Here is a 27,854-nt window from a genome sequence, read left to right on the forward strand (position 1 = left end):
CTTTTTTTTTTTGCGAAGAATCACACCATTACTTCATAGTCGAAATGGCGTGGAAGCATCATGAATTCATGATTGTTCCACTTCAATTTGAGATACTTGATCGAATGCCGTTTGTCTTGGGTGCATCAGGTTCCAAGTTGCACACTGCTTCATCCACTCTGGATGGAGTAGAGTTGCATGCTAAACGATGAAGGTCTGCATGCCAATTCTGTAATTAGTTCAGCAAAAAGATTCGATTCTTATATATGCAGAGAAATTTAATGTAAAAAGCTGGACTACATTGTAGAATGCTAGACCAAATGGAAATAGAAAATGCAGATTGTCAATCCGAGCTGTTTGGAGAAAGGATAAATCTCGAATTTAATTTTTTTTGTCAATCATGAAAAGGTTGGTTACATCATTGGGGCACTCCCTACAGAAGCATACAGTCAACCATTCTATTAAACTGAATTTGGGCTGAGAGATGTGAGCTGTCTGATTGGATTCATCAGAGGCTTTAAGAAATGTGTAATCATGTGTATGATAATCTTCTCTTTTTGAGATGCACAAATGGATCAAGCATTAGTTCTCCTAAATATAGCACCCTATGTCTCATCTATATGTATGGCGATGCTGCATTTTTCTCATAAAATAAAGATAAACCAAACCGACAAGTATATATACAAACCAAATGTAATTATAGACAATTAGACAACAAAACCTGCACACTTAATTTTCCGACCCTAAATGACAGAATTTTAAAATGCCAACATCACCCTTCCTTCAGGAATAGGAAGTGCTCAACTAAGAGCAAGATGTCCCATGACTCCTGGCTAGTGGCAACTTGCAGCAGCAGGGATGATGCATCCTGGCTGTCAGTAGGCTAGTAGCTCAGAACCAGATAACAAAATTTATATCCAACTTTGCACACATTCAATTAGCATGCTGCATCACGTCTATAATTTTTTTAAGATCCGGATTGAATACCGGCTTGCATTAATAAGATAGAAGCAGAGTTTCAGCGCAAGGCTCACCTCTTACTCCCTATCTGAGCAGACTGCCAGTAGCCCAGTAGGGATAAAAACTCACAAGGTAATTACTCGCTGCGGTACATGGCAACCAGAATTCAAAAACTTTTGCTCCTGCAGGCTTTCACAGATAGACCTCGTCTTCGATTTCAAAGAAAACTTCATCTGTGGTCTTCTCCTTTTGCCTGAAAATCCAGTCATTCCACTGCCTCCAAATTGTCCAGATGCCTAAGACTGCCAGGATGTGACCCACCTTTCCATTTATTTCTCTTGCTATCTTCAGCAACCAGTCTTACAAATAAGAGGATGAGGACCATGTTTCCAGGTTAAGAATCAGACAGTTGCTCCAGTTGCTAATCTTCTTCCAAATTCTTAGAAAGGGCATTCCAGAACCAGATGTGTTTATCCTAAGATATATGCTCCATGCTGGACAGTTTGCCTACTAATGAGAACTTTTTGTTCAAGGCGTTAGTTTTGAAAATAACTTTTCGAGGACAAAATTAAATTCGTTGATACAGGTATAGAACACCAACGTTCTCAGATCATTTTTCAAAAGGAAAAAAAAATTGATGCTGGTTCAAGCCATCAAAACATGCATCTTATTTACAAGAGAACAAATATGCAGTAATGGAATCAAACAAGCATTGATCTTTGAGACACAACAATCAATACATGCTTAAAAATAATAAATGCATAAAAAGAAGATCAGTTATTTAACAACTTACGAGGTAATGCCAAATTGGTTAACACAAGCTGAGAACTGAGTAACGATTGCAGCAGCTCCGAAGAAATTGAACCTACAGAAACAAAGCAGCTTATGGCATGAATGGATTTTGGGGTTAGGTGGAGTATGTAAGACCATCACTCAAGTGAAGATGCAGGTTTGTTTCATGGCATTGGTATTTTCAATGTAATATAGGGTTCAGTTTCCAATCCTATAACTTTTTTTGTGGATGAAGAGAATTTCCATAAATTTCAGTGCCACTAACTAGTCCAATATTCCAAGGAAAAGAAGTACTCTTACAGCCTATATATTACTATTGACTAGCATATGCCCGTACGTTGCTACGGGAGTAAAATTTCAATACACAATAATATAAAAAACTATGCCTAACATACTATTCTGATCCACTTGCAAATAAAAAAGCACAATTTCTAAAAAAAAATCATCAATTCGCCATATTATTATCAATATGTACTTTTTTTTTATTTTTTCTTGGCTGCCGCCTGCCCTGGCCCACCCCGGTGACTCACTGCGTCTCGCCAACGCCCGCCGCGCTGGAGACGTCGTGCTCGAGTTTGGCCCGGGCACCCGCTCGCTCACCGTCACGCTGCTACAGGCAGACGCTACCAACTCCACTGTCGAGAAGGTCTGTAACATTTGCTTTGCGTGTTGTTTCCGTAGCTGGGCTGTGTGCTAAGTGCCGTTTGCTGAAACTTATAGAGACCTTCTGAAACGAATTGGAATTATGTGAAATGGTTCAACGTGTTTGGGTGAAGAAAGTGGGCGATGCAATACTATCATTGATGAGTCAATAACTGTGAGTTCCCCATTGTCAGTCAGTGATGTTGTAACATCGCTAAATAAATTAGAGAACATTGTATATATTAAGGGAACATCACTAAATACATCATAGAACATCATTTGTATATTACGCGAACATCGCAAAAAAAAACACCATAAAACATCATCATGTATCATGTATAGTATATGAACATAACATCTCATAAAATACAAAAATTTAAAAATAAACATTTAATAAATAAATAATTAAGTAATACAAAATATAAAATAAAAATAACTATAAAATACATAAAGACAAAGATAAAAAGGGTAAAGAAAGAAAAGGAAAAATAATAAAATATAAAAAAAGAAATAAGACAATCAATTAATTAATTATAGTAAAATAAAAAAGATATATAAAAAATGAAGGGAATAATGTAAATTAAAAATAAACAAAAAATACAAATACAAATAAATAATTAAAGTACGAGCAAAAATAAAATAATATAAATAAAGATATAAAAGTTGGAAAGAAAAATTTAAAAATTCACATGAAACAAAAAAATTTAAATTAATTAACAAAAGGAAATACAAAATAATAAGAAAAGGAAATGAAAGAAATAAAAGGAAATAAAAGAAATATACAAAATAAAAAGAATAATAAAAAATCAAATAAAACAAAAGGAAAAAATGAAGCACGAAAAGAAAAAAGAGATAGGAAAAGAAAGGAAAAGAGAAAGAAAAAAAAGAAGAAAATGAGAAAATATGAAAACAGGAAGTATAAAATTGAAAAAGATAAAAAAACTTACGTACATGAGAAGAATAAGAAAAAAGAAAAAAAAGAGAGAAAAGAAAACAAGAAAAAAGAAAAAAGAAAGAGAAAAGAAAACTTACTTACATCTGCAATTCCCGTCCGGTTCACGTGTTGCGTACTTGCAATTCCCGTCCGGTTCACGTGTTGCGTACTTGTGTGTCAGATTTGAGCGTGTGGGGCCCACCTATCACGCGCAGCTCACTGGAGCGAGAGGCACGTTGAAGGGTGTTGCCGTCTCCTGTTTGATATTTTTAGGAGTGATAAGAAAAGGAAATGAAAGAAATAAAAGGAAATAAAAGAAATATACAAAATAAAAAGAATAATAAAAAATCAAATAAAACAAAAGGAAAGAAAATGAAGCACGAAAAGAAAAAAGAGATAGGAAAAGAAAGGAAAAGAGAAAGAAAAAAAAAGAAGGAAATGAGAAAATATGAAAACAGGAAGTATAAAATTGAAAAAGATAAAAAAACTTACGTACATGAGAAGAATAAGAAAAAAGAGAGAGAAAAGAAAACAAGAAAAAAGAAAAAAGAAAGAGAAAAGAAAACTTACCTCCTGTCCGCTTCACGTTGCGCTTGTGTGTCAGATGGGAGCGCGTGGGGCCCACCGCGCGTGGGGCCCACCTGTCGGCGCAGCTCCCTGGAGCGGGAGGCACGTTGAAGGATGTTACCGTCTCCTGTTTGATCTTTTTAGGAGTGAGAATAAGAAAAGGAAATGAAAGAAATAAAAGGAAATAAAAGAAATATACAAAATAAAAAGAATAATAAAAAATCAAATAAAACAAAAGGAAAAAATGAAGCTCAGCTCAGTTGTATATTTTTTCTAAACTCAGCTGTATATTTTTTCTATCTTAACGAAATGACACTCAAGCTCTCGTACGTAGTTTGAGAAAAAAAATAATCCATATCACTTTTCTTCTAAAGGCAAAGTTCTTTTTTCTCCAGATTTTCCAGAAGCTGCACAACAGTACAAAAATACACCAATATGAAAGGTAAACCTAAGGCGGCAAATTGGAAATATCTTAGAACCCACATACAAAATTTCCTATCCTAGTTAGTTGGAAATCGCTTATGATGTAGAATGAAGGACATTATCACAAAACAGAAATCCATACTGTCACTACCAAAAACTACACTTTATTGCGTACTTAAAATTGACAAGTGCCAAAGAAAACAGTAAAGGTGCTAATTTGGTTTAATGGGTTCAGCTGACGCCATTGAACTTTTAGTAAATTCCATAGAAGATCATTGTTGAGGTACTAATGATCCCCATCGACTTACGGAGCTAACCCCAATCCCCTTGACTCAAAAAAAAAAAAAATCCCCTTGATTCCTAGCTCCCTCCCTGGAAGTAAATATTGAGCAGGATTGTAATTACAGATGGACATCTTGAATTTAGCTCAGGACTTCTTCAGTTCTTCCGCACTTTTTTTAGGAATTTCTAATATTCTATTGGTTTCTTTCACCGTCTTCATATTCAGAAAAAGCCCATTAAATATAGAAACCCACGTGTTTACATTACAGTATTCAAGTGAACATGGAGGTTTGTTTCAAGACATATTTTCAACATAATATTGGGATCAGTCTCCACTCCTAAAACCTTTCTGGATGAAATCATTTCCATGGATTTTAATGCCACTAACTAGTTCAATATTGCAAACAAAAGTAGCACTCTTACAGTATAGAGAAGAGAGAGGGCCCTTCATTCCGACCTTCACATGTATGAACTGGCAGTCAATTCCTAATGCCACCACACAAACAACAGTAAAGTTCCACTGAGGTTGTGCAAGCAAAACGGATTCACCTGTAACCGTAAATTTCCCAACAAATGTGCAGTCATGGAATCAAACGAACATTCTGATTGTCTGTTAGACAAGACAATGAAAAGTTCTGTTTGTTCAGTAGTAGTGATATCCAAGTTCATTGGGAATAGATCAATCCTTATTCCTTAGTATACTTGGTGAAACAAATTAATAAAAGTTCCAAGCACAAAACAGAAAAACACATGCTTTGGTGACCGAACAGCAGATAACTAACCAATGTGATGTTACATACTTAATGGATAAAAAGGACATCAGTTATTTAACGGCTTACATGGTAAGGCCAAAATGATTAACACAAAGCCGAGAGCTGAGAAGTGACAGCTCGCTGCAGCGTGAAAGAAATTGAACCAACAGAAACACAACAGCTTATATCAGAAAGTGTTTAGGGGTTAGGTGTATGTAAGACTAGCACTGTTCGGATCAGCAACGGTGCCAATATATTGCAATACAGTGACTCACGAGGTAGCATGAAAACACATCCATTGGTTCCAAGTTCCAACGCGATTGCTAAACCAGTAGCTGGTTAAATAACATAAGAATACAATCACCAGTTTCGAGATGTGACAACGAGACGATAATTGAATAACATAGTGTGTGAGCAATCAGCAGAAACCACTAGCAAATTAAAGTATGTCAATAACACCAGGATCATGACTACATCTATGTCACAGTGCTCCAACTCAGGGTAGCTGGATCGGATTAAAGATGTCAATGGGGGCCCGCGACCCGCGACCCGATGGGTATTTACTCTATTAGGGTATTAATATAGAGTGAAACCAGTACCTATGGGTACACAAACGGAGCAAATCCTTCACCCATTGGGTACGCGGGTATGGGGACGTTCTAGTAGTCCCCATACCCATTTACCCATGGGTGAAAAAACCCAGCCCAAAACTAAAGAAGCCCACCAGCCACCAGTCCACCGGCAGCCCATACACTGAAACCCTATGTAGTGCTAGCAAAGTACTACTCTCTACTACGTGATTTGTATGGACAATGAACTATTATGGTGTTGTGACTAGTGGTTGCAGCAGAAATTATTATGTTGGTATTTGCTAGGTATATGGTGAGGTGGCTATGTGACGATGCTTGTGAATGGCTATATGACGATGCTTGTGAATTGCTACTACGTGACCGGTGCTTGTGAATTGCTGATGTTTGGCGGGTATGGGTGACCCGCCGGGTCTAATTTACCCACCCGGGTATGGGTCTGGGGAAATTCCCCCACCCATCACTCTATATGGGGATACCCGTGGTGTCATATTGTTGTCACGAGGATGGGTCTGGAGAGTTCATACCCGATGGGGATTTACCCATTGCCAACACTAGATCGGATCTTCGATCCTCTCTCTCACAAACGCACCAATCTCTAGTTTTATTTGTGCATCTCTAGTTTTATTTGTGCATCCATTCACGGTTTATGTGTCCGATCCTCTCTATCACACACACAGCAATCTCTAGTTTTCTTTTATTTGCGCGTCCATTCACGGTTTATGTGTATAAGACATGAAACATGGTTGGTTCCTGAGTCCTGACCAAAACAAAATGAGGGAACAAACATTGTTCTTTACAAGCATTTTATTAGTGGTAAAATTTTCAAAAAAATAATGAATAAGCAAGAAAAGAACATCTGCAATTTTAAATGATCATGTATGACATTCTTATATATGACTACATATGTAATACTGACAAGCGTAATTTCTCTAAAGTAATGTTTGATTACAGTTCTTATTCTTTGATTTTGTAATTCTTAACCTTTTCGATTTCCACAGATCACTTTTCTTCTGAAGGAAATGTTCTTTCTTCTCCAGAGGCTGCACATATGAACAGTACAAAAAACACCCATATGAAGGGTAAATCTAATGCAACAAGTTAATATCTTAGAACCACGTACAAAATTTCCTAATTAGATGGAAATTGTGTATAATGTAGATTGAAGGACATCATCACAAAAAAAGGACATTATCACAAAACAGTAAATCCTCACTGTCTCAATCAAATATACTACACTGTATTGTGTACTTAAAATTGATAAGTGCCCAAGAAAACAGGGAAGATGCTAATTTGGTTTAACGGGTTGAGCTCACCCCATTGAACTTTTGGTAAATTCGATAGAATAGAAGATCATTGTTGAGGTACCAATGACCCCCACTCACTTATGGAGCTAACCCCAATCCCCTTGATTCCCAGCTCCCTCCATGGAAATATTAAGAAGGATTGAAATTACAGATGGACATCTTGAATTTAGCTGATTATATTCTTCTACACAAAATCCTACCTAAATGTCAACGTCTAGGATGGACTGATAGATTTTCATCTGAAGGACTTCTTCCTCACCTTTTTTTTTCAAATTTGAGAAATTTTTAATCTTCTGTAGTTTTCTTTCAGTCTCAGATCCAGAAAAATGCATTGAATATAGAAAACCTATGCATTTGGGTGACATTGAAGTGAAGATGGAGGTTTGTTTCATGACATTGGTATTTTCAATGTAATATAGAGTTCAGTTTCCAATCCTATAACTTTTTTTCTGGATGAAGAAAATTTCAGTGCCACTAACTAGTCCAATATTCCAAGCAAAAGAAGTACTCTTACAGCTGATATATTACTATTGATGAAGGAGCACAAACACAGCAAGAGTCAAGATCAAGACATAGGGAAGACAAACAAAGAATTAGGCATGTAGCTGATCCAATTTTGGGTATGGCAGAGGATGGGGCTTCCTTCATATTGCTCTTGGTCGTTAGCTCGTACTTGTTGATTCTCACTCACACCAAGTTGCAGACAATGTCCTATGACTTGCCTGGTCATGAAAAAGAAGAGAACCAGTTCCAGTAATGCCACCATATCCTAAGATATATGCTCCATATTTGACAGTTTGCCTACTTATGAGAGCTTCTTGTTCAAGGTGTTAGTTTTGAAAATAACTTCTCGAGGACAAAATAAAATTTGCTGATACAGGTATAGAACACCAACGTTATCAAGTCATTTTTCATCAAAAGGAAAAATATTTATGCTAATTCAAGCCATGAAAACCTGCATCTTATTTACAAGACAACAAATATTTAGTAATGGAATCAAACAAGCATTGCGATGGTCTTTGAGACACAACAATCAATACATGCTTAAAAATAAATGGATAAAAAGAAGATCAGTTATTAAACAACTTACACGGTAATGCTGAATTGGTTAAAACAAGCTGAGAACTGAGTAACGGTTGCAGCAGCTCCAAAGAAATTGAACCTACAAAAACAAAGCAGCTTGTAGCAGGAATGGATTTGGGGTTAGGTGGAGTATGTAAGACCATCACTCAAGTAAGACTAGTACTGTTCTAATCAGCAACAATATATCCCAATCAGTCGGTTCACGAGGTAGCGTAGAAACACCTAACTTGTTTTTTTTTCCAAAAGCAATTGCTAAACTAGTAGCTGGTTAACTAACACAAGAATAGAATCACCAGCACACCATTAAGGCAAGATGTGGCAGTACATAAGACAATAATAATTGAATAACTAGCAAGTGTGTAGCAATAGCAATCAGCACAAAACAAACCACCAGCAAATTAAGGTATATGTCAACAGAACCAGGATGATGGCTACATCTACATCACAGTCGGATCTACACTCAGCTCTCACACACACGCACACAGAGAGAGACGCAGACACAGATTTTTGCTTGCTTGATTGCTTGTCTAGTTCTCCACCACCGAGGCATCCACCTCAATTTCGTCCTCCGCATAGCCCTGGGCGTTGTACTGGTGGATGAGGGCCTGCTCGTAGCCACGGACCTTGGCATCCACAAAAGTGGTGAGGGCATACAACTGGCGGAACTCGTGGGAACGCTTTGACAGCTGAAGGGGAGTGAGGTCTTCGATGGTCCTGAAAGGCCTAGCCACCATGAGATGGATGAGCGCCTTGGGCAACCTCTGCTTCACCACCCTCTTCCTCTCCTTCACGGGCCTTGCAGCCTCCTCCTCCTCCGCCGCCGCCTTGGCCTTCGTCTCCCGCCAGTGGTCCATCCAGATATCCATGCCTCCCGGGACACGCTTGAATCGCAGGAGACGAACAGCCGCCAACGCCTCCTTCTTCGCCTTCAGGATCCCGTAGCCCTCCGACGCGCACGCCAGGTTCTTCTTCGTCTTCGTCGTCTTCAGCATCATCCCCTGCCCCTCCGACGATCTCCCCTGCAGCTTCCTGGCGCCCATCGCAGCAGGCGTGAGCGGTGATGGATCTCCTCCCTCTGGTACCTCTCGAAACAGAAGAGAGCTGGATGGCGGCGATCGATCCCACCAACGGAAGAAGAAACCCTAAAGTAGGGAGAGGGAGTGGCGCCCCGGCGGGCCGTTGGCAGACGAAGCCGAGAAGGAGAAGGGGAACGCGCGCCGTTCCGATTCCGATTCAGGGCGCGCCACGCCCCCGCCTCCCCCGCCTGTTTGTCTACTTCTGACAAGAGGGCCCAAGGGTGAGTTAGTTTTTATTTATATACTTTTTGGCAAAAAATTGGCGGCATAAAAGTTTTGCAAACACCCCCCAGCCCCGCACCCCCAACTAAGGCCTTGTTTAGTTTCGAAATTTTTTGGTTTTGGAGACTTTAGCACTTTTCATTTTTATTAGACAATTATTGTCTAATAATAGACTAACTAGGCTCAAAAAATTCATCTCGCGATTTACAGGCAAACTGTGCAATTAGTTTTTGTTTTCGTCTATATTTAATGCTTCATGCATGTGCTGCAAGATTCGATGTGATGGGGGATCTTAAAAAATTTTTGGTTTTTGGGTGAACTAAACAAGGTCTAAGGGGGTGTTTAGTTCCCCTATAATTGCTCTGTGTCTGTACTTCGTATTCTGTAACATACTGAGACCTTGTTTAGTTCCAAAATATTTTGGGCTAAATACAAATTTTTTTTGCTATTTTGCATTTTGGAAGTAAACATGTCCAAAATATTTTGGCCCTAAACTTTTTGCAAAATTAAATAGGAAATGGACTTGTTTAGTTCTTTTTTTTTGCAAAATGGACATTGTAACACTTTCGTTTGTATTTGATAAATATTGTCCAATAATAGAATAATTAGGCTCAAAAGATTCGTCTCGCAAATTACATATAAACAGTGTAATTAGTTATTTTTTATCTGTATTTAGTGCTCTATACATGTGCCATAAGATTCAATATGATAGGTATCTGAAAAATTTTGCAAATTTTTTGGGAAGTAGACACCAAAACCAAAAAAATTACGTTAGAATTTTGGTGGGCTGCTCAAGGTTTTGGGGTTTTGGGTTTTTTTGCAAAATACTTTATAGGCCTGAACTACTGATTTCGCAGACTAGGTCTTGTTTACTTCCACCCAAAAACCCAAAATCTTCCAAGATTCTCCGTCACATTGAATCTTTATACGCATACATGAAGTATTAAGTATAGAAGAAAATAAAAACTAATTACATAGTTTGGTCGAAATTGACGAGACGAATTTTTTGAGCCTAGTTAGTCCATGATTAGACAATAATTACCACAAACAAACGAAAGTGCTACAGTGTCACGAAATTTTTTCCTTCATGAAGTAAACAAGGCCCTAGTGGATTTGCCAGAGCTAGCTGTTCCTCTTGTGATTCTATCCGGATTTCTATATATCCTACTCCACTGCTGTTTTCGTTTTCTGTTTCAATGCAGGTGTGCTGAATTGCATGCAACCAGGATTTCGATGACAGAACAAGCGCCAAAGAGATCACTACAATCGCAAGTCTCCTTACCATTACCAGTGTGGTCGACTCAACTACTTTGCACCTGACATTCTATGCTCCAACCTGCAGATAACACGCTGTCCTTCGGTTGTCCATAGCAATAGCACGCGAACTCTGAATCACCATTACTCTGATGGCACTGGGTGTTGTTCACCATCACTCTGTTTTTCGTTTTTGTTTCAGAGTTTCATAGTCTGTCAGTCTTTCCGTTTCAGTTTCAGTAAATCCACTTCGGCAAAGCATTTCATGGACTGACATTTGTGCTTTGAAACAAGATGGCAGCACTCCCTGATTGCTCTCTACACCACAGACGATCTTTCTTAGAACCTGGAGCCGATGTGTAGTGGCACTGAACCAAATTAAGCTATCGGTCTGGTGGAGCAGGACACAAATGAAGCTGTTGCTTTCTTCCTGCAGACACAGACCCTGTATGGAATGGATTGGCAAATTTCAGTTATAGAGAAGAGAGGGCCCTTCATTTTTTTCCCCTTCAAATATATGAACTGGCAGTCAATTCTACTGTCACCAAGCAAGTAAAAGAGGTTGTGCAAGCACAACAGATTCACTTCACTTATAACAATAAATTTCCCTACAGAGATGCAGTGATGGAATCAAACAGGCATTCTAATTGTTGATAGACAAGACAATGAAAGTTGTGTTTGTTCAATATAGCTACATCGAAGTACATTGAGAGTATTGGCCTTGTTTAGTTCTGAAAAAATTTTGGATTTCGCTACTGTAGCATTTTTGTTTATTTGTGGTAAATATTATCCAATCATGGACTAACTAGACTCAAAAAATTCATCTCGTGATTTACAGATAAACTGTATAATTAGTTTTTGTTTTTGTCTATATTTAATACTCCATGCATGTGCCACAAGATTCGATGTGACGGAAAATCTTGAAAAGTTTTTGAATTTCAGGGTGAACTAAACAAGGCCTTATTAGATAAATCCTTAGTGTACTGAACGAAATTATATGTTGACCCCCATTCCTCCCCTATAGTTCTCCACGGTGACATCCTCCTCATTGTCAGTGACTTCAGTTTCATCCTCTGCAAAGCCCCGGGCATTGTACTGGTGGATCAGAGCCTGCTCGTAGTCACGCATCTTGCCATCGATAAACGTCGTCAGGGCATGGAACTGACGGTATTCATGGGAGCGATTTGCCAGCTGCACGGGGGTGAGCTCTTCGATGGTCCTATACGGACTTGCCACCATGTGGTCGATAAGCGACTTGGGCACCCTCTGCTTGAGGACCTTCTTCCTCTTCTTCGCAGGCCTGGCCGCCGCCGCCTCCTCCGCCGCCTTGGCCTTAATCTCCAACCAGCGATCCTTCCAGGTATCCATGGCCCCCGGTACATTCTCCAACGCCACGAGATCTAGAGCCGCCATCGCCTCCTTACGCTTCTTCAGGATGCCAAACCCCTGTGACGCGGTCGCCTCCTTCTTCCTCACCAGGATCGCCTTCTTCCTCTTGAGCTAGAACTTTGTGAAATTAATTTTAGTTTTTGTTTATATTTAATACTACATGGATACGTCTAAAGATTCGATGTGATGAAGAATCTTTAAATTATTTTGATAACTAAACCAGGCCTTAGCTCCGCTCGGCTACACTCATATGGTTGCGGTCAGTGCAGTCGAGCAGGCTCCTTAGCAATGGTAACAAAAGATCGTACTTTTAGCGGAAAGAAAAGATGAGAGCATAGCCAAAAGAAAAATATTCTTATGGTGCTCACGCCCACACATTTTTTTCCCACACTATGTTTGCACAAGTTCTAGCTGGTGAGTTGTCGCTGCCAGTGCCCTTGCTCTACATTTTCCATGATGCTTGACGCCTTGTTTAGTTCGCTCCTTATTTTTAGATTAAGGGAAAAACCATTATGTCCTCTAATATCCATGTATAATAATGTTTCTGTTTTTGTTCCATTGAAACCAACATCATTTCTACACAACCATAAAGCCCAGCACATCGCCGCCATACCCACAAATATTTCATTCCTAATCATCGGAGAGAAAACTTTTTAACCAAAAACCAAACAAATAGTCTGCACAAGCCAGTTGTTGAATATTGAAAGTGTAATAAATACTGAGTTCAAACGAATCTCGCAATACAACAATCGAAGAATAGGTGTTGAGTAGTTTCCTCTTAACCACAAAAAATAACCTTAGTGCACCCTTTACAACCCTTATTAGCCAAATTATCCTTGGTTTAAACTACACTTCTTTTTACACACCAAACAAAAAAATCTTTTCCTTGGAGCATATCATTTTCCATAATATGTGACTACGTTGAAAACAGACCACTCTTACTTATTTGCAATCTATAAACGACCTAGTTTTCATTCAAAGTGGTTGGCATTACTATAGATACTAAATCAACCCCCCCCCCCCCCCCCCAACCTTCTGCCGATCAAAGACCTCCTAAACGAGACATTCAAGGGTGAAGCATTCAAAACATGGGATACATTGATATTCTTTCTTCTCAAAAGTTTATAAGCGGACGTTTGGATGGGGATTGGGATAGGGAAAAATAGAAATGGATTGGATATATTGATATTCCCACTTGGTAAGTCTTTCTTTTTAGCGTATATATGTAGTAAGCATCTATCTTCTAAATCTGTGCTAGTGACGGCGATTGTGTGCAACACAGAAGAACATTAAGCAATGCAAACACACATGCACTGGCGCAGCCACTGCCCGGGCACCCGGGGCGGGCGGCCGGGCTTCTCCCTAAAATTTAAAATGATTTTTTTTATATTCATATAGAATTATGTAATTTTACTAGTTCTAGTATATATTGGATTAGAGATCAAAGAGTGGCTAGCTTTACTAGTTCTAGTATATTACTATTGGAGTAGCATGCTCTTCTCCAATGCAAGAACGTTCACCACTTCTAGTTTTACTAGTTCTAGTATATTACTATTTACAAAGTGAAGTGACGCTTAAACTCTGATCTCTCCTTTTGCTAGCTTCACTTGGATACAACATTATTGTGTGGAGGACCGGAGGGCCTTAGGTAGCCAAAGCAATTAAGCATCATTTATTTTGCAAGTAGAACATGGTGGGGTCGTCGATGGATCCAGTACTTCCATTCCACTCGTAATCCAGGTTAAATTTGAAAATATAGTATCTACCTAGTTTAAGTACAAAAAGAGCAAAACGCTGGCTAATAAATAAAACAATACCAATAATACTTCATATAGGTTGCCAATAATACCTACCATGCATATCATATCATGCATCTTTTGATATAGTCCCTCAATATGCACTTGCCATTGCCATGCAAAGTCAACCTCTATGGTTCGCAATAGCAACCATGCTAAGCGCACGATTACCCGTTAATGCATGCCTAGTTCTCGTTTGTTGATGCCACCACCATGTTGTCTTACATGTCACGAACCCATTTCTGACTGACAATCTTAAGCTCAGTCTCTATACGTCAAACCCAAATCGTTATATCAAAACCTAAAGGTCATGACCCAAATGCGATCACGTAAAAAGCAAAAAAGGACATATCTAACTGAACTTTATAACAAATAAGAACATGGGCCGCCTGATGAACCTGTAATTGATTCGCAATGAAAACAGCTTAATTTCTTTGTTGGATTGCTTTATTATTTTTGCCGACCATGCATTATCAACTGAGAATAACTTTGTATGTCAATTGCATGATGCGACGAAACAAAAGTGGACGGAGCATTAGTACAATGACAAGTCGGTACGCGGCTGTACGTGTGGTGGCCATTAGCAAGAATCAATTCTCCTTCCACCCAAATGCTAGCTGAATGAACAATACCTGTCAATTACCAGCTACTACTCAGGCTAGCTGTATATTCGCCGCTTGACACTTTGACAGTTCCGACACCCACCCCAGCCAGGGGACTAGCAGAGCAGACAGAGGCCACAACCACATGCGGCCGGTTCGCCGTCCCCGCCGCGTCCGCGCAGCCGCCCACGCATCCCCATTCGCCATTTGGCTGGATGGTATAAATTCCCCCACACGTCTCCTCTCAGTCACCACCTCCAAACAAGCAGAGACAGAGGAGAGCAATAGTAGCAATGGCCAAGGTGCACCCCAACGCCGCCGCGGTGGCGGCAGAGCTCGGCACACCAACCAGACGAGCGGCTGCCGGCCAAGACCAAGAACCTGAGCCGCCCACGACGGCAGTGCTGACGGTGTGGCGCAAGTCGCTGCTCTTCAACTGCGACGGCTTCACCGTCTACGACGCCGACGGCGACCTCGCCTTCCGCGTCGACTGCTACGCCAGGCGCCACGCCGAGGTCGTGCTCATGGACGCCGCGGGGGCGCCGCTCCTCACCGTCCGCCGCAAGAGGCTCAGCCTGGCCGAGCGCTGGCACGTCTACCACGGCGACGCAGCAGCCAGCAGCAGCCGGCCGCCTGTCCTCTCCGTCCGGCGCCACGTCGGCGGCGGCCTGCGCGGCGCCTCCGGCGGTGGCAAGACGCTGGCGCACGTCGTCGCGGCGTCGTCCTCCTCGGCCGACGCCGGTGGCGGTGAGGCGTTCGTCGTCGAGGGCTCCTACGGCCGCCGGGCCTGCGCCGTGCGCGACGCGCGCGGCGACGTCGTGGCCGAGGTGCGGCGCAAGGAGGCCGTGGGAGACGACGTGTTCAGGCTCGTCGTGAGTCCCCGCCTCGGTGCGCCGCTCGCCATGGGGCTCGTCGTCGTCCTCGACGAGATGTTCGCCGGCCGCGGCTCGGCGCGCTCGTGGCTGCGCCTGCGCGGGTCGTGTTAGGATATACTGGTAGTAGAACCCAAGGGAGCCCACATGTCAAGGCAAGTCTCTTCTATCCTACTGATGACAAGGCTCCGACCCCAGCTGTCAGCGTCAGCAGATTTTATAATGCAGGCTGCAGCTGGGCCAACCCAAAGTATATATATGCCGTATCATATTCTGCATCCAGTGTATATGCTGTATATTCGCGTGCTTACATGTAGACTAATTTTATCATCACCATGAACATGACAAGGCGCCTATATATTTGGTGTTCAACTTCATGCACATGTGGAATGGTGAGATATGTAGCACGGATCTGCTTGGTTAGACCTACTGCCTCCGTTCAAAAATAAGTATGGTTCTCATTTTTTAGAAGTCAAACAGTCTTAACTTCAACTAAATATATAAAAGGTAATATTGATATTTATGATCTGTAATTAGTATCATTTATAGATCGCTGATCGTATTTTTATAATAAACTTATTTGAAGATATAAATATTACTAATATTTTATAAATCTAGTCAAACTTAAGAGCTTGAGCGACACGAATAACATATCAACATATAGTTTGGGACGAATGAAGTAGTCACTGTTTCTATTTTTATTATTGTTGATATACTATATGTTAACGATGTTATACTTACAATGCACTTGCACGATTCAAGAGTCCTTTGGATGTGGTTTCTCATTGATATCCTCAAATATGAGCTTTTTTACAATAGTTGAAAAAGTATGGGTTGTACTTTCAAGTACTTTGTTTTTTTAATTGAAGAAGTGTACTCTAAAGTTTTAGTAACCAGCTTTGATGAACTAAGCTTTAGACCAAAAAATCCAATCATGCCCTAAATAAAATAAATATCATGTGAACCGTTGATGTATGAACAATGTCCTTCTGAACTTCAATTTGGACACTTAGAATTTTTTGAACAAAAAGAGATTGAAGATGATTTATTGTAGTTTTTCATGCCAACATTACCGGCTCAGTTTTTTGAAGATGCTCATCATATACTCTTATAAAGCTAAACCCCACTAGATGAATTTTCTCTTCATGCAAGGTGTCCACATCATTCCCCACTAAGTAACTTACTAAATGTTTTATCTCTTCATGCAAGATGTCCACATCATTCCCTACTAAGTCCATGTCATCCCATATTAATTATAAAAAATAACCATGTCATCTATATCATGTAAAATGCTTTAAATCTTTAATCTATTAACTTACAAGTAATGTACATACACTATTTGTTTCATCATCGATTCCTCTATAATGTAACAAAATATTAGTTTTTCTTCTATTAACTTAGCAAATTTTTACCTGATCTAATACAATAAAATACATACAAGTAAAATTCATACACATATATACATATATAATATACTGAATACCATATAGTAATGCTATATATATATATATAATATTTTTTTAAGAAAATCCTGCAGCAACGCGTGTAGAATTCACCTAGTACATATAGAAGTTTATGTACATACGTTCATAGAGGTGGGTGTGTATGCGTTATAAGTGTCTGCATTACTACAATAGAAAAAAACTAGCCAAGGTATCATATAATTGTTTTTCACAGTCGATGAGCTGCCCTCCTATATGTGAATTCTGGCTCTGCCTCTTGTTTAGTTCCCAAAATTTTTTGCAAAACTTTACAGATTCTCCATTACATCGAATCTTGCGGCATATGCATGGAGCATTAAATATAGATAAAAGAAATAATTAATTACACAGTTTATCTATAATTTGCAAGATTAATCTTTTGAGTCTAGTTAATTTATGATTGGACAATGTTTGTCAAATACAAATGAAAGTTCATTTGGTTCTTGTAATTGTTGTAAGGTTCTCGAATAGAACCAATGGCCACGTCGCCCGAAATGTTTCCGTCCGTTGGATCTTCCGATCCGACGGAATAGAGCCCTCCCGCAAGATTCTATTAGAAATAGCTTCTGATTATATTATGCAGATTCTACTAGCTCCGGGCAGCTTCTTAGGCCAGTCTCAATGAGGGTTTCATTAGAGTTTCATGACATTAAATATGCTGATGTGGCACTATATTAATGAAGAGAGAGATGGTAAGAGTTTCATGGGAGTAGAGAGAGTTTCATCCCCATAAAACTCCTATGCACTGTTTCCAAAATATTGATGTGTTAGAAACTGTGTCATGAAACTTCCATTAAGGATGGCCTTACGGTCCTTGATGTGGAACTAAACCAGGACTAAAGGAGAAAATCCAAAGGGAAAAGCTCGGGATCTGTTGCATTGCATGCATGCGAAGACCGGAGGGAGAGATTTTTTTTTTGAGAATTTCAAACTTTATTAGGGCACTTACAATGCAGACACTATCATAGAGTCTAAAGTTATTTATTACCTCGAACAATGTGAATTTGGAATCTAAATAAGACTTGGAGTCTTATTTTTTCTACCTCTTTCTTCAATAAATATGCTGCCACATCAGTAAAATACCATAAATGATATGTAATTAAGTGTCTTGGACTCTGTGATAGAGTCTTGCGTTGTGAGTGCCCTTAACCAATGTGAGAATAAAAAATACTCAAAACCGAAACGCCTCCGGAGGAGGAGATGAACAGACGGCCGGCGGACGTGGAGTGGACACGGGGAAATTAAACGAAGCGAATTAAATTGAGATGAGATGGGGGCCTCTCTCCAACCGAAACGCCTACCATGCACGACGTACGAGCCCACGACCCCTCCGACGATTCGATTCGATTCGATTCGCTTGCCTCCCCTCCCCCTCCCCGTCCCGCGCGTCTCTTCCTCTTCCACCACTAACACTACATATATAACCGCCGGCTAGCTCCTCCGATCCTCCATCGATCTATCTGTGTCTTCCCCTCCCTCCACACCAACACCTGCCTGCCTCTCGCTCACATAACAGCCGGCAGCCATGGCGCCGCCCCTCGTCGGCTGTAAGCTGCACCGTCATCGTCTCCTCCAGGCGGCGGCCCATGGTGACCTCCGCCGCTTCAAGAGTACGTCCGTCGTCTTTCATTTCATTTCATTTTGTGCTCCGTGGAATTGAACGAGCTAACACTAACAGGGCGCTAAGCTAGCTGATTTAATTAGTTTATTAGTTCTGCTATTCGATCGTATAGTATCTGCATGCAGGGATTGCGAGCGCGCTTGACGGCGGGAAGGGCCGGATCAGGGAGGCGGTGGAGGTCGTCGTCGACGGGAACGGCGCCGGAGCACTGCACGTCGCCGCCGCACACGGGAGGACACGGGTGTGTGCTTACCTCGTAGAGGAGCTTCAGATGGATGTCAACGACACTGCCGTCCTGTCAGGTGCTATGCTCTACTCCATCTTGCATTATGTCCTACTCTTTACTCTCTAGCTACGATGCAAGGTACGTGGCAAGCAGTATGCTGAGGTGGATTTATATTTATTTCATCCGGGGACAGGGACGGGCCGGGACGCCACAATGCAAAGAATTCTTGGAATTATACACATGAAACTAGCAGGCTATATATAAGTAGGCGCCATTTTGGCCGGAACTTTGTTCCATTATGTTATCTTTTTTAAAAAAAGTAGACCCTGCTTTGGAATTATATATAAGACATAGAAATGGAATGAACATACTATATTCTTTATGGAATTCATACACATAGCGTCACATGTTTTTAACCACTATATATACAACGCGAATGGCTTCTGAATCCGATGAGTCTACTTCAGTTTAATAAGTTATATCTAATTCCAAATTCCTCTTGTGTTGCACGTACTTTGAAATCAGCCTCTCATTGTTCATTATTTCTTATAACACAAATTTTTTGAACATGGTTGTGGGCTTTACATAAAATAGGCACACATTTCCAAGTATTTAAGATATTGTTTTCATATAGTATTATTAATTTGTACGCTTATGCACATGAAAACTACAAATACATACTCACCAAATGCAAAAAAAAAAGTCTATGCAAATGCATCATGCTGTTTTTCATGGACTAGTATGTTTATTACCATGAATATAATGCAACTTTTAAGGCCCTACAAGTGGTGTCATTTAATCTCTCAACATGCTCTTGTTATTTAAAAGCTTTAGATTTCTATTTAGTTTGTGTACAAAGCATGTCGTCATTGAAAAACTTGCTGTGGATGTTTATTTGTTACAATGCAAGGAGATTTGATTTATGAAACTTTATTGTGATGATGATTTTGTAGGTGATACACCTCTCACCTATGCAGTTCGTTCCAAAAAAAATGTGGATGCTGTGAGGTATCTTCTAGATCATGATGCTGATCCAAATAAGCGTGTGCATCATGGGTGTACCCCACTAAGTATCGCAGTTGGAAAAGGTACCACATATTAAGCATACACATCTCATTGTTCTCATGTATTATATCGATCTGGTATGTCATTACTTATGTATTCTAGCTAATGTTAAATTCTTTAGTGTATGCATGGTTACAATATTAGCTTTACCAACATTTTAATTCCTATCCAAACCCATAAAGTATCTAACTTGGCAAGAGAATAAAGCACTGTTTTCAGCTAAACCTTCTAACACTATGACCGTTGGGTTCATTTGAAATTTTATAGTGTGTGTAAGTCACCATTACCATCAATAGTTAATTTCCTTAATGAATTAAAACATTCTTTCAATGTTTGGGTACATATAGGTAGGACACCAGCTTAAACATCATTATCTTCTATTTGATTTAATATGCCGACCGAGGTTCAATATAATTGAATAACAGATATGTCTCAATGAATCCATATGAAACATGTAAATAATAGCAGGTTGTTGCAAAACCAATAATAGCTAAAAAATGTACTCAAACAAGTATTATTAATTTTTTCTAGAACAGCGTAGAAAAACTACACATCATTTCATTAAGGCAGAAAAAAATGTTACACCGGTCAAAGAGACCCAACTCATACACACCATCCCTTGTAAACTAAGCTATAAACTCGCCACAAAAACTGCAGAAATGACTAAATGCCACGGAGCATTAATTGTCACCATTGGCCTGTAAATTGTCACTGGCCTGTTGATGACCGTTCAAAAGAAATCCTTGCCGCTTTTTATCAATAGCTTTGAGAACCCATTTCCGAAGGTCCATGGCTATTAAAAGATATATAGGGATAGCAGTCAGCACCACCTTCACTAACACTAACCGTCCTGCCATCTTCAAAAGAGAAGCCTTCCATCGGAAGATAAACTGCCACCTTATCAACTAGAGGTAACAACACCTCTTTAGTTGATTTACCAACTGAGAGTTGGAGGCCGAGATACGTATAAGGAAAAGTCATTATGGAACAAGAGAGGATATTAGCCATGAGTGCCCCCTCATCATTAGAACAATGGATATGTATCTGAACTCTTGGACATATTGGTTCTAAAGACCGGTGTCATTTCCAAAGAAATCAAGGAGGTGTCTAATTAATCATATCGCAATGGTATATTTTGTTCAACTTAAGCGCATGTATTGTACTGCATTATGACTATAGCTTTAGTTGATGCTAGTTATGGATCTAGTGGCATTTGAAACACGTCTCTATGTGCATGCATGTTTGGTTATATGTGGATGTGACATTTCGAGCTCAATGGTTCATTAAACCTTAATATTCGTTTATATATATATTTAATACAGGAATATGTGTAATGGTAGAACTCTTGCTCTCAAAAGGAGCTGATGTTAATTCTTTGTCTTGCGGCGGGACGCCACTGCATGTTGCTGCAATGGAAAATCATGGTGCTGTTATGAAGATTTTACTAGACTACAATGCAGACGTAAGGTTTATGACATGCACAATTGCATAATTCTTGTCTTCACATGCTGATATGGTTACCCATGTCATCAACTATACTAAATTGTTTTCATCCTTGTTTATGAAAGAGTGGTTAGTAACTTTTTACCAGCAATTTGTTAGTGCTATGAATATAATTGTGGTCATTTGGTTTGACTAATTAATCTGTATAATTGGTACACCTATTTGATGTTTTTGATTTGATTTTCTTTAGGTCTTCTAGAACTAGACTTATACTTGTATCAATACATAGTAATAAAATGATACTTTTATAATAGTATTTCAGAAGAAAAATTTAGGACTCCCTCAATTTCACAATGCTTATCTGGTCCACATGGCTTTGCGGCAAATAATGAGGAAACATTAATGAAGTTATGAAACTTGTACTTGTTTTTAGAACCAAAACTTGTGCTTATTGAATAGAACAATAACACATTTAATAAGCGTAGCATGATCCATTTCAGTTAAGCTTCGTTTGATTTGTTGTTCTTATGTAAACAAGATGAACACTATGAAGCAATGGTGGTTATTATACAGTTTTAACGTAACAAATCTTGCAATATATTTAATTTTAACCATGCTGTCAGTCAAAAAAATTAAATGGAAGTATATGGCACTTTATTTTATTTTATGGGGTTCAAGAATTAGTTAAGTTAAAACAGAAGAGTATCGCAAAAAAAAGTTAAAACAGAAGAGATGCACAAGTATACAAAAAGGGTTACCTTTTTTGTAACAAATTTTTAAGTACTTGTCGTGTGATTCGCAGATCAGCATGTGCTTTGTAAGCCACTCAAATCATTGCTGCCAATTGTAGTTATCACTAACGCACTCCCAAGAACACCAACACTTGTTTGGCACTCCAACGACACGCCTTTCTGATTTGAATGGTGCAGGAGAACCAAACTAGTGGGCTGGGGTTTCATATTTGTTGTTTATTCAACAACACACCATGAACTATTCTTTGATTTATTTCTGAGATATTTGTCAATTTCATAGTGTTATTTTATTTCTGTGTTGGGATTTTGGTTTTTGACCACCAGTGATGACTGACTGTAGTGCTGCTTTAACAATGTACCACTGAAAGGAGTTCCATATATACCATAACCGTGGCTCAAACCACAATTTTCCATTGTTGCTTGTAACTTGTTTGCAAACTTTCATCTGTAAAAGTATTAATATTTGTAAATCTATTGACAGTGCAACAAAGAATTTTTCATCCTATTTACTCCTTTGTTCACTGCTCTCCGTGCTCGCTCACTGAACTGTGTCAAGCATCTGATTAAGGTAATAAACATTTCGTACACTGATTCGAATTACATGGAATTCCTGTTGGGAATGAAACACTAGTGTCTACCAAGGTTAATTTTACAAATAAACACTAGCATTAGTTTGAGGCATCTGTAACATTTTCTGTATCAGGCTGGTGCTGATGTGATGAAGGGCATTCACAAGTTTACCCCCTTAATACTCGCTGCATATGAGGGCTTAACAGATTTTTATGAGTGTTTATTAGAGGCTGGTGCTGATCCTAACGTTCCTGATGATGTAAGTATCTGTGTTTATTTTTACAGTTTCTTATTATATTACATGAAGACATGTGCATGGATCTTGGGTATGTTCTAGATATAGGAGTAAGCTTGCTTAGGATTGAATTTTGTCTTTTATATTGTTATTATTTATATTGTTATTATATCAGCTCTAGACCTGATTGTGCAAAGCGATTTTAAAATTAAACGTTACAATAACCAATACAATAAGGGGAAATTGTGGGACTAACACAGTTAATGCTTTATTGTGTTACTTCAGATCCTCTTCAGGTCCAGTTCACCTGGACTTTATTAGTCCGGTAAAATGTTATGCTATTCCATTGTTATCTTGGATTTTAATTAATCAGAAGTTTAATAGCTACTGTTTCCTTCTTTTTTTTGTTTACTCTACTGTCATATTTCTTTACTTTTGGCTTGTTGGGTTCATCTTTAGCTAGCTCCAGAGTTTGGTTAATTGTTATTGCTTGGGTTATTTTTTTTTGGCAAAGCTGATATACCACATGCTTGAACTGTAATATCGATGTCTCCATTTTCCATAGCATCCTTTGCTACAGGTTGATATGTTATTCCTATTTGCACTGCTCTGCAAGTAATAAACATTTGTGTCGTTTGAAACAGTCTGGACTCCTGCCAATAGAAATTGCAGCCTTTCAAAATAGACGGAAAGATGTTGAGATCCTTTTCCGCGTAACATCTCGTATTCCGTCTGTGCATGACTGGAGTGTTGACGGTGTACTTACATTTTTCAAATATGTCAAATCGTTTCTAACAGATCAGGTACTGGCTAAACCTTCATTGTTGCATTAAAGATTATGTCATGATGGCTAAATTCTTCACATGAGGGTTCCCTATTCTGCAGATTCTTGGATAGATTCCCCTAAGTAGGAAGAAATTTTTTGAATTTAACATACTGCTGTCAGGCCTATTTGTGAAACACACTGCAATTGTTTATGAAATATCAAGTAATTAAATTCATCAAGAACTGCGTGTACCTTAAATGGGATGATAAATTTATCATATGCCTTATCTCAATATATTGCATCTATTCATGTTCTATTCCACCCATCTTCAATTTGGACAAGATGTGATCTGGTCACAGGCTCCTTAAGTCCTCAGCATTCAGTATACTTTCTTTCAGGATGACCCTATGTACAAAATGGATCTGGCTGATTTGAAGTTAGAAGGAAGCAAGGCATACAACGAAAAAGATTATTCTACTGCAGTAAAACTCTACTCTGTGGTATGTTGCATGACGCAGTTGTTTGTCCCCACTCTATCGGTCTATCCTCGGAACACTTTGGTGGCTAGCACCATTTTGAAACTACATACTAAGAATTCAAAATAGGGTATAGACAAACATTGTGAAAGGGAGGGTGTATATAGCAATGTAGTAACCGCTTGCAAAATGCTGTCATATGACAAAATCATTTCCTGGCACACCACCACCATGCTAATATTATGTCACATGCATATGGGATAGGCCTTATTGTATTTGGACTACATCAATTAATCAAATGGCCAACCAAATACCTAAGACTACTATGTTTTGCTGTGCACAAATCATGGGTGCTTTGTATGTGCGCTTGGTGGAGTAGTTTTTGTCTGGAGTGTCGGTTGGGGTTTTGTTTAGCGCCTTGGTAACCAGTTGTTACCATTTGCTTGCGCACTTTGTACTTTGTGCGTTGTTGTTTAGTTTGGCTGGTTGTTTGAACTTTCTCCTGCTTAATGAAAAACGTGCAATGGCGTGGTCTCGAAAAAAAAGATCTGCATCTAAACCATTTTTCTGTCCCTAGATCAATTACTGCATTGTGAATTTGAGGTAGAATCTGAAATAATTATGCAATAAGTCTGAGATTTCACTATATTGGATCTGAAATAGGCCAAACTGTGGTTCTTGATTCAGTCATTGGTGAGTGAAAGTTTCCAGGAACAGGTTTTAAACCAAATCTGCTTCATATCAAAACCAGATCATATCCATTTTACCCTAATTATTTGGATAGAACATGATTATCACACCAATTTCTGTAGTACATCGTTAGGCAAAAAAGTGCACCCATGCTTATTTAAGTGATGGAATTAGCATATATATTATGTGTTGATTGTTGTTGGTTTGATATGGTGTAGGCTATAATGAAAGCCGATTCTGGTGATGCGACATTGCTTTCGAATAGGAGCCTGTGCTTTATTAGAATGGGTGAAGGAGACAAGGCTTTGGTTGATGCTGAAGCTTGCAGGGCTCTGCAGCCTTATTGGCCAAAAGCCTGCTTCAGACAAGGGGCTGCTCATATGCTCTTGAAGGTGAAGATTTATTAAGAACTTTTAACTTAGGGCGCTTATATTGAGGCAGAGAAAGTCCATTTCTCTGATGACACAACAAACTCTGTTCAGGACTATGAAAAGGCATGTGATGCCTTTCTTGATGGCCTGAAGTTGGACCCGGCTAATGATGAAATGGAGAATGCACTAAGGTACCTATCCGATCCCCTGCTCTGTCTGTCCTTTGTTCTGATAATGGTCTTAGTGTATATTGACAAATTAAGCTTCATTTCTTTTTATTAACAACACCCCCCCAAGTGCATGTCGTAATTGGTCTCATCTATATATGTAGTTTCATATTATTAGAACATGCTTATAAAAACTTCTTATAGAAGATGGCACACTATTAGTTGGATGATGATAAGCTGAAGTAGTTTTTTTTTGTTATTAGGTGGTCGATACATGATGATTGAATTGGATAATCCCCATATGTATTGTATTGCTAATTAAGTCAGCCCGGTCTGCTCACTTTGTGTGACATTGTAGCTAACCTAATAATCTGATTATGCAGAGAAGCTTTGAACTCCTTCAAGATATCTCGTGCGACATGACAACAAAGCTCTTGGAATCGTCACTTGCCCACAAGAATATTAATGCAAGACTTACATGGGGGTACGGCTTAGTAAGCAATTACAAGATATATATTTAGCTATCTGTCCCAAACATATGTGTTTCACCATTGCAAGTTTCTTCTTTGTACGAAGTAGATATGCTGGTTGGCCGATGGCGACATGCATGCATATGGCTCTGCAAATACTGATCGCTGTTTTGATTTGAGTAGGAGGTTTTAAATTGGGAATATGTACTGTATGTTGTGGCGCTTATGTTTTTTTTTCCATACTCAGTTACAAATGTAGACGCCCACATACGAGAGCAATGGGCACTATCGCCTACCACTGAAAGAATGACGTCGTTAGAATAAATCTAGAAAAATTTGAACACATGTATTAGGTTGGGGACTTAACCTAGGTGGACAAGTTACACCTTAAGGAACCCAACATGTGTATGTGCTCGATCGATCAAGACTATGTATTTCTAAAATGAATTAGGATCCTACATTATACTCTTAGAGTGGAGCCTAGCCCGCACTGTCTTTTTTATCACGAACTTGCCTGTGTAAAAAATAAAACAATATGTTTAAGAACACCTTAGTAAAATGAGAACTCTACCCCAAAAGAGGTTGTATTGGGGAGCCTCAATATTTTTTAGGCTCAGAGAAGTATTACTGCAGTAGAATGAGAACTTAATCTCAATAAGTCCCCTTACATGTTAGAGCAAGAAGTTCGAGATAGACGACATTATTTTAGAATGCTGGATTGAAAAACTGTCCAAGCCCCATTTCTTATGAAAGATTACCAATTTCTGTTCAAAGTTTTTAAAATTTGATTGCAAGACACAAATAGCTCTCATCTATTGTAGTTACTCTTAAATACCAAATTCTATGGCTTCCTTTGAAAACCCCTAAAAAACTGTAATTTTATTTAATAAAATCTTGTCAAGAAGAAGTTATCTATCGATATGTCAGATTGTAATAGAAGGATTGACAAATTTGTTTGGATGAACTAGATAACAAATATCTCAAGGTTTAGATCACTATTTGATTAGTTGGACCATTGGTTGAACCAAGGTCTAATATGAGAGCTTTATTCCTAATCAAATCTGAAATGAATGAGGTACTTTGTGGTATTTTTTACACGAAATGATCGGCAAAACCGCTGCCAAGTGATAGACGATCAACAACAAGAAATCTGTACATGGTGACTTTGTCCACCTCAAGTTCTATTGGCTTAGTCTCATGGAGTGGAGACTTAGGGCTTGTTTGGCACAGCTCAACTTCACTAGTAAAGCTGTTTTTTTTAGAAAATAGCTTCATGAGTGACTTTCTAGATGCAGCTGAGCTGTTTTGGAGAAAGTGTTTGGCAAAATAGCTTCACCAACTACTTCATACATAGTTTTTGTGAGAGGAGGGGAAAAATAGCTTCACCCATGAAGCTGTTTTGAAAATAAGTGTTTGGCAAAAAAAAAAACAGCTCACAACAGCTCATGAAGCTGTTGTGAGCTGTACCAAACAAGCCCTTAGGCTCTTCGTGTCTATGAGTTTATAGAGAATGAGTGCACTTAAGTATTCGTGGGCGTCTATGTTTGTGTAAAAAGAAGAAAAATGCAACGAAGATGACACGGTAAATGATGAACCAACATTTGTGCGAAAGATAGTGTAGTTTCCTTGCTCGATCGGCCAGTTGGTCCATCGTTTTCAGGCGGTGAACTTTTGCACTTTTTTCTAGCCTGCTAAATAAATGGATGAACTTGTTCAGGAAATAAATTAAAGTGCGTGCAATTTTGTTGCCTGTTATTCTCCGTGATCCTCGGTTTCTCTTGTAGCCACACTTTCTAACTTACCCTGCGCGTCGTCCATCAGTATAGTACCTCCGATGGTGTACTCTTTTTTATTTTTCTAAGTATGTGTGGGCCAAATTTGATAACATTTTTTCTTGAGAAAACTGAACTGTCCTGTGATGCGGACGGAATGAAACCTGAAAGAAGCTGCTTGCATTATTGTCCGTCGTCAACTTGGAGTGCGTACGTTCCGCCAAGAGTCA

The 27,854-nt window shown here is 39.2% G+C and overlaps 3 protein-coding genes across 3 annotated transcripts; 2 read left to right on the forward strand and 1 right to left on the reverse strand.

The window, feature by feature from the left end:
- On the reverse strand, positions 8,625-9,706 carry LOC8067156. Its single transcript, XM_002442703.2, has one exon. The coding sequence runs from the start codon at positions 9,346-9,348 to the stop codon at positions 8,836-8,838; it is 513 nt and encodes a 170-aa protein (XP_002442748.1). The 5' UTR covers positions 9,349-9,706; the 3' UTR covers positions 8,625-8,835.
- On the forward strand, positions 14,800-15,942 carry LOC8067158 (protein LURP-one-related 8). The gene has a single exon (XM_002441734.2). The coding sequence runs from the start codon at positions 14,941-14,943 to the stop codon at positions 15,631-15,633; it is 693 nt and encodes a 230-aa protein (XP_002441779.1). The 5' UTR covers positions 14,800-14,940; the 3' UTR covers positions 15,634-15,942.
- On the forward strand, positions 18,469-26,055 carry LOC8074832 (ankyrin repeat and SOCS box protein 11). Its single transcript, XM_021446678.1, has 10 exons — positions 18,469-18,610; positions 18,747-18,923; positions 21,235-21,374; positions 22,589-22,675; positions 22,811-22,936; positions 23,557-23,715; positions 24,077-24,178; positions 25,063-25,236; positions 25,327-25,406; positions 25,766-26,055. The coding sequence occupies exons 1-10, from the start codon at positions 18,526-18,528 to the stop codon at positions 25,803-25,805; spliced, it is 1,170 nt and encodes a 389-aa protein (XP_021302353.1). The 5' UTR covers positions 18,469-18,525; the 3' UTR covers positions 25,806-26,055.

This window comes from Sorghum bicolor, chromosome 8, assembly GCF_000003195.3.
Source record: "Sorghum bicolor cultivar BTx623 chromosome 8, Sorghum_bicolor_NCBIv3, whole genome shotgun sequence".
In the NCBI taxonomy this organism is placed as follows: Eukaryota; Viridiplantae; Streptophyta; class Magnoliopsida; order Poales; family Poaceae; genus Sorghum; species Sorghum bicolor.